The sequence below is a fragment of the Chenopodium album genome, chromosome 6 (genome assembly GCF_948465745.1).
Source record: "Chenopodium album chromosome 6, dcCheAlbu1.1, whole genome shotgun sequence".
Lineage (NCBI taxonomy): Eukaryota > Viridiplantae > Streptophyta > Magnoliopsida > Caryophyllales > Amaranthaceae > Chenopodium > Chenopodium album.
Window position 1 is genome coordinate 7,501 of NC_137839.1, and position 7,803 is coordinate 15,303.

The 7,803-nt window shown below is 37.8% G+C and overlaps 1 protein-coding gene and 1 pseudogene across 1 annotated transcript; one reads left to right on the forward strand and one right to left on the reverse strand.

Moving 5' to 3' along the window:
- Positions 1-4,987: 4,987 nt before the first annotated feature.
- On the reverse strand, positions 4,988-5,668 carry LOC145636020 (putative EG45-like domain containing protein 1 pseudogene; annotated as a pseudogene).
- A 1,337-nt stretch (positions 5,669-7,005) lies between these two features.
- Positions 7,006-7,563, forward strand: LOC145636023 (RING-H2 finger protein ATL56-like). The gene has a single exon (XM_081687461.1). It carries the CDS (start codon positions 7,006-7,008, stop codon positions 7,561-7,563), a length of 558 nt encoding a protein of 185 aa, XP_081543587.1.
- The last annotated feature ends 240 nt before the right edge of the window (positions 7,564-7,803 follow it).

A 7,803-nucleotide genomic window follows, 5' to 3' on the forward strand; every position in this document is an offset into this window, starting at 1 on the left:
ACCCTAAACCCTAAACCCTAAACCCTAAACCCTAAACCCTAAACCCTAAACCCTAAACCCTAAACCCTAAACCCTAAACCCTAAACCCTAAACCCTAAACCCTAAACCCTAAACCCTAAACCCTAAACCCTAAACCCTAAACCCTAAACCCTAAACCCTAAACCCTAAACCCTAAACCCTAAACCCTAAACCCTAAACCCTAAACCCTAAACCCTAAACCCTAAACCCTAAACCCTAAACCCTAAACCCTAAACCCTAAACCCTAAACCCTAAACCCTAAACCCTAAACCCTAAACCCTAAACCCTAAACCCTAAACCCTAAACCCTAAACCCTAAACCCTAAACCCTAAACCCTAAACCCTAAACCCTAAACCCTAAACCCTAAACCCTAAACCCTAAACCCTAAACCCTAAACCCTAAACCCTAAACCCTAAACCCTAAACCCTAAACCCTAAACCCTAAACCCTAAACCCTAAACCCTAAACCCTAAACCCTAAACCCTAAACCCTAAACCCTAAACCCTAAACCCTAAACCCTAAACCCTAAACCCTAAACCCTAAACCCTAAACCCTAAACCCTAAACCCTAAACCCTAAACCCTAAACCCTAAACCCTAAACCCTAAACCCTAAACCCTAAACCCTAAACCCTAAACCCTAAACCCTAAACCCTAAACCCTAAACCCTAAACCCTAAACCCTAAACCCTAAACCCTAAACCCTAAACCCTAAACCCTAAACCCTAAACCCTAAACCCTAAACCCTAAACCCTAAACCCTAAACCCTAAACCCTAAACCCTAAACCCTAAACCCTAAACCCTAAACCCTAAACCCTAAACCCTAAACCCTAAACCCTAAACCCTAAACCCTAAACCCTAAACCCTAAACCCTAAACCCTAAACCCTAAACCCTAAACCCTAAACCCTAAACCCTAAACCCTAAACCCTAAACCCTAAACCCTAAACCCTAAACCCTAAACCCTAAACCCTAAACCCTAAACCCTAAACCCTAAACCCTAAACCCTAAACCCTAAACCCTAAACCCTAAACCCTAAACCCTAAACCCTAAACCCTAAACCCTAAACCCTAAACCCTAAACCCTAAACCCTAAACCCTAAACCCTAAACCCTAAACCCTAAACCCTAAACCCTAAACCCTAAACCCTAAACCCTAAACCCTAAACCCTAAACCCTAAACCCTAAACCCTAAACCCTAAACCCTAAACCCTAAACCCTAAACCCTAAACCCTAAACCCTAAACCCTAAACCCTAAACCCTAAACCCTAAACCCTAAACCCTAAACCCTAAACCCTAAACCCTAAACCCTAAACCCTAAACCCTAAACCCTAAACCCTAAACCCTAAACCCTAAACCCTAAACCCTAAACCCTAAACCCTAAACCCTAAACCCTAAACCCTAAACCCTAAACCCTAAACCCTAAACCCTAAACCCTAAACCCTAAACCCTAAACCCTAAACCCTAAACCCTAAACCCTAAACCCTAAACCCTAAACCCTAAACCCTAAACCCTAAACCCTAAACCCTAAACCCTAAACCCTAAACCCTAAACCCTAAACCCTAAACCCTAAACCCTAAACCCTAAACCCTAAACCCTAAACCCTAAACCCTAAACCCTAAACCCTAAACCCTAAACCCTAAACCCTAAACCCTAAACCCTAAACCCTAAACCCTAAACCCTAAACCCTAAACCCTAAACCCTAAACCCTAAACCCTAAACCCTAAACCCTAAACCCTAAACCCTAAACCCTAAACCCTAAACCCTAAACCCTAAACCCTAAACCCTAAACCCTAAACCCTAAACCCTAAACCCTAAACCCTAAACCCTAAACCCTAAACCCTAAACCCTAAACCCTAAACCCTAAACCCTAAACCCTAAACCCTAAACCCTAAACCCTAAACCCTAAACCCTAAACCCTAAACCCTAAACCCTAAACCCTAAACCCTAAACCCTAAACCCTAAACCCTAAACCCTAAACCCTAAACCCTAAACCCTAAACCCTAAACCCTAAACCCTAAACCCTAAACCCTAAACCCTAAACCCTAAACCCTAAACCCTAAACCCTAAACCCTAAACCCTAAACCCTAAACCCTAAACCCTAAACCCTAAACCCTAAACCCTAAACCCTAAACCCTAAACCCTAAACCCTAAACCCTAAACCCTAAACCCTAAACCCTAAACCCTAAACCCTAAACCCTAAACCCTAAACCCTAAACCCTAAACCCTAAACCCTAAACCCTAAACCCTAAACCCTAAACCCTAAACCCTAAACCCTAAACCCTAAACCCTAAACCCTAAACCCTAAACCCTAAACCCTAAACCCTAAACCCTAAACCCTAAACCCTAAACCCTAAACCCTAAACCCTAAACCCTAAACCCTAAACCCTAAACCCTAAACCCTAAACCCTAAACCCTAAACCCTAAACCCTAAACCCTAAACCCTAAACCCTAAACCCTAAACCCTAAACCCTAAACCCTAAACCCTAAACCCTAAACCCTAAACCCTAAACCCTAAACCCTAAACCCTAAACCCTAAACCCTAAACCCTAAACCCTAAACCCTAAACCCTAAACCCTAAACCCTAAACCCTAAACCCTAAACCCTAAACCCTAAACCCTAAACCCTAAACCCTAAACCCTAAACCCTAAACCCTAAACCCTAAACCCTAAACCCTAAACCCTAAACCCTAAACCCTAAACCCTAAACCCTAAACCCTAAACCCTAAACCCTAAACCCTAAACCCTAAACCCTAAACCCTAAACCCTAAACCCTAAACCCTAAACCCTAAACCCTAAACCCTAAACCCTAAACCCTAAACCCTAAACCCTAAACCCTAAACCCTAAACCCTAAACCCTAAACCCTAAACCCTAAACCCTAAACCCTAAACCCTAAACCCTAAACCCTAAACCCTAAACCCTAAACCCTAAACCCTAAACCCTAAACCCTAAACCCTAAACCCTAAACCCTAAACCCTAAACCCTAAACCCTAAACCCTAAACCCTAAACCCTAAACCCTAAACCCTAAACCCTAAACCCTAAACCCTAAACCCTAAACCCTAAACCCTAAACCCTAAACCCTAAACCCTAAACCCTAAACCCTAAACCCTAAACCCTAAACCCTAAACCCTAAACCCTAAACCCTAAACCCTAAACCCTAAACCCTAAACCCTAAACCCTAAACCCTAAACCCTAAACCCTAAACCCTAAACCCTAAACCCTAAACCCTAAACCCTAAACCCTAAACCCTAAACCCTAAACCCTAAACCCTAAACCCTAAACCCTAAACCCTAAACCCTAAACCCTAAACCCTAAACCCTAAACCCTAAACCCTAAACCCTAAACCCTAAACCCTAAACCCTAAACCCTAAACCCTAAACCCTAAACCCTAAACCCTAAACCCTAAACCCTAAACCCTAAACCCTAAACCCTAAACCCTAAACCCTAAACCCTAAACCCTAAACCCTAAACCCTAAACCCTAAACCCTAAACCCTAAACCCTAAACCCTAAACCCTAAACCCTAAACCCTAAACCCTAAACCCTAAACCCTAAACCCTAAACCCTAAACCCTAAACCCTAAACCCTAAACCCTAAACCCTAAACCCTAAACCCTAAACCCTAAACCCTAAACCCTAAACCCTAAACCCTAAACCCTAAACCCTAAACCCTAAACCCTAAACCCTAAACCCTAAACCCTAAACCCTAAACCCTAAACCCTAAACCCTAAACCCTAAACCCTAAACCCTAAACCCTAAACCCTAAACCCTAAACCCTAAACCCTAAACCCTAAACCCTAAACCCTAAACCCTAAACCCTAAACCCTAAACCCTAAAACCCTAAACCCTAAACCCTAAACCCTAAACCCTAAACCCTAAACCCTAAACCCTAAACCCTAAAACCCTAAACCCTAAACCCTAAAACCCTAAACCCTAAACCCTAAACCCTAAAACCCTGAAACCCAAAAAAACCCTGAAACCCTAAACCCCTAAAACCCTAAAACCCTAAACCCTAAAACCCCTAACCCTAAAACCCTAAACCCCTAAACCCTAAACCCTAAACCCTAAAACCCTAAACATCGGTCAATTTGTTCATCGCAGACTCGTGTTAACCCCTATCGCGTATTTTTTAATTAATTACCTCATATGTGATGTGCCTGAGATGGTCATATACAAAGTATAAAAATTTGTGCATATACATATTTTTAAGTATCTATTATACATAATATGTCATACGATAGATGTATGAACTAACACATATATGTGAGTCAAAGTGTTATCCCACACTAAAACAATTGTAAAAGGGTACTCCCTCCGTCCCTAAATTACATTCCTCTTTTCTATTTTTGGTATTCCAAAATTACATTCCTCCTTTTTATTTTTGGTAAGTTTTTTTTTTGTAAATCAACTCTCTTTTTCTGTTTTATATTTAATGCTTTCTCACTCATCCTTACCTAATCTCACTCATAATCCTTGTGCCAAATTGGTTAAAAAATTTCAATTAGGAGCATGTGATTGGTCCTTTTTTTTTTTGCAAAGGATTGATGACATGTCATGAGTAATAACTAATCTATCTTTGTACTTCCCATTGCATTATCTAATTATTGTTATTTGTCTTATTCTTTCCTCCTTAATTCCCGTGTAAATTTCCAAAGAGAAATGTAATTTAGGGACGGAGGGAGTAGTAGAGAGTGTTGACGAAAGTAGATTCTTGTATTCACTTCATAAGGCTAATAGATATGGTTTTGTCGAGGTGGTCTTGGTGGAACGAACGTTATTGTATATATTGACATAAATAAAATTTAACGCACCTTTAACAATTAACATACCCTTAGTTCTATTTATTGACATAAATAAAATTTAAGTATCAAATCTCCTTTGACATGGATAACAAATAGCATTGCAAAACATCTAGCTATTGTCGAAGATAAGTATTTCTTGAATTCTTGTTTTGGGCAATGGGCACTGTATCTCATGATGCTAACTTCTAATCCTGTAAAATCAAATCATATAAATATAAAAACATTAGTGTAACACAATAATAACATTTCTCAAAATAAATTGTGTCATTTTTGGACTTAAAGAGACTGTAATAATAATGTTGCCAACTTACGGTTGATACTCAATGGTCATGACTCCCTCAAAAACAGGATCAGCAATACTGGCAAATGCTTCTTTAGAAAGTTCAAAAGTGACAACACAATTAGGGCATCGGTCCACAATTATAACATAAACACTCGTACCAATTTTGCATGGATGTGGAAATGGATACAATGAACCTGTGCATGCTACCTCAAATATTTTCCTACAATTTTTACCACCTTTCCACAATTTATCACCAGCTGCGGCTATAAATGTTCCTCCTGGAATACTTCCATTGCATGCCGATGCTACATATTATGCAACCCGAACAAAAGATTAATTACTCCGTAGTTAATTAATTAATACAAGTACTAATGGGTCTTAACGTTTTTAAAGACTAATGGGGAAAATTAAATAAAAAAATTAAAATTGATAAAATGCTAGGAGTATATTATACTTACGAGTATACGATGAGTAATATGTGGCAGTTCCGGGAATAGCCGATGACAATGAAATTAGACTAGTAGTGATGGAGATGAGTGCAATAACAACCAGTGATATCTTAACTGACATTGACATTTTTCCTTACTACTTCGGTTTAACTTCTTAGTAATTGAAACCAACAAATTATATGAGCTAGTATTTAGAAAAGGGTTAGAGAATATAGAGATATCACAACTTCTAATCTATATCTATACTTATATATGTAGATATATAAAAGCACAAAGCACAAATCACTTGTATGACACATGTCGTCATAAATCACTTACATGCCATATGTCACCTCCCTTAATCCTTCCTTTCTATATTCTCTTTTTGATATAAAAATTAAAACACTTGTCACCTCCCTTAATCTTTCCTTTCTATATTCCCTTATAATTTTTATGTAAAACTTGTAATAATAATAATAATATTAATAATAATAATAATGACTTTTTGTGAGAACCTACTTAATAAAGCCTAAATTTTGTGAGAAACTATCTAATAAAAAAATTGTTGTAAGAAACATAATACCATGTATCCTCGTCACGTTTTCCCCATCCTATAGTATTCATTCCATTACTGTTCTTTCTTCTCTATTATGCTTAGACTTCATTAATTGGAAAATTTTGTTTAAAATCATAATATATACTCATATGAGAGTGAGGGATAGCTCAAGTAATTAAAGTTTCGCTCTTAATTTTAGGAGATTTAGAGAACGATTCTCCTCCTCACTTTTTGTGGCTCTCTAACACTAATAATATAATTCCTTCGTCCTTTATTACTTGACCTGCTTTGACTTTTATATTATTCACCATCCTCCTTTGACCGTCTTTTGTGAATATTATGTAAGGAAAAATATATTCATGTATGATCTTTTTATATTCGTCTCAATAAGTACTATCATAATATATAACTTTTATAATTTTTACTTATAAAGAATTTAAGTTATTGATCGTTAAAGTTTTACATTGGCAAGCGTGATAAAGGAAGTATGTATGCTGTAGATTATAAATAAAATTACTCGTAAATTACATAGATTATTATAGTAAACCTTATCCCTGCGGCCCTGCCTTTCTGCCCATAGTTTTTTCAGTAGTATGCTTAGTGGTTATGTTCCAAATTCCTACCGTCTTTAAAGCCCCACGTATCCAATGGGCTTTAATTACGGTCCAATCCAACATTTACAAACCCAATTTGACCCCACATTCCATCCCTTAAAAAATTAAAATTATTTTTTAAAAAATAATTTTTTTAAAAAAAACAACATTAAAAAACACCAATAAATAAGAGAATATCTCTTTTTCTCTCCTCCTATATTCCTCTACCCCATTTCTTCATTATCGGATCTCCTTACACAAAAAACAAAAGAAAGAAAAATAAAAAGTAAAATAAAAATATCTATCACTTTTACCAGAACAAAACAATCAAGGTGAATGCCGAGGAACAATCGCAGCCGTCAAAATGCCATCACTGGCAACAATCCTAGCCAACAATTTTCCGGTGACTTCCGACCACCGGAAACTCTCACAAAAACAAACCCAAAACTCCTCTCGATCCTTCTTCAAGCCCTAATCATGGCGTTCGTAATCTCTCTCTTCTTCATCTTTGTCGGTGTTGCCGCCATAATCTTCATTCATCTTTGCATCGCCGGCGGTGCTCTCCGGCATCGTCACCGCCGCAACCAACGACGACCCATTTCAGGAAACGGGGATTTATCATCTGGGTATTCATTAGAATTGCTTAAAACTCTTCCGAAATCGAGATTCAAAGGCTCTGAAGTTTGTGCGATTTGTTTGGATAATCTTTTGGAAGGTGAAATTTGCCGGGTTTTACCCGGTTGTAATCATGTTTTTCACTTGAATTGTGTTGATAAATGGATTTTGAAGTCGCCCGTTTGTCCTGTTTGTCGGAGCTCCATTAAAAAAACGGATCATGAAGGTAAAGGAAGAGGTTCGATTGACTGGGAACACTTGTGGGCTGCTTGTGGGTAACGCAATTTAATCTTTTTTTTTTTTTTTTTTTTGAAGTATTTTGTTTCCCTGTTTTTGTTTTGGGGAAGTTTACACTTCTTGTTTAAAGTTGAATCAATGTAAATTAGGCTTTTTTTTTTTTTTTTTTTTAATGGAGGTTATATGAAGTTAGTACTCTTGAATGAGTGTTTTTAGAGTCTATATCACAAGTTTTGGTGATATAGAAACCAATTGTGATATAGAAACCATATGTGCATAATA

What these genes read in the sequence shown, in the direction of transcription:
- LOC145636023 (XM_081687461.1), top strand. Translation starts at nt 7,006, where the DNA reads ATGCCGAGGAACAATCGCAGCCGTCAAAATGCCATCACTGGCAACAAT.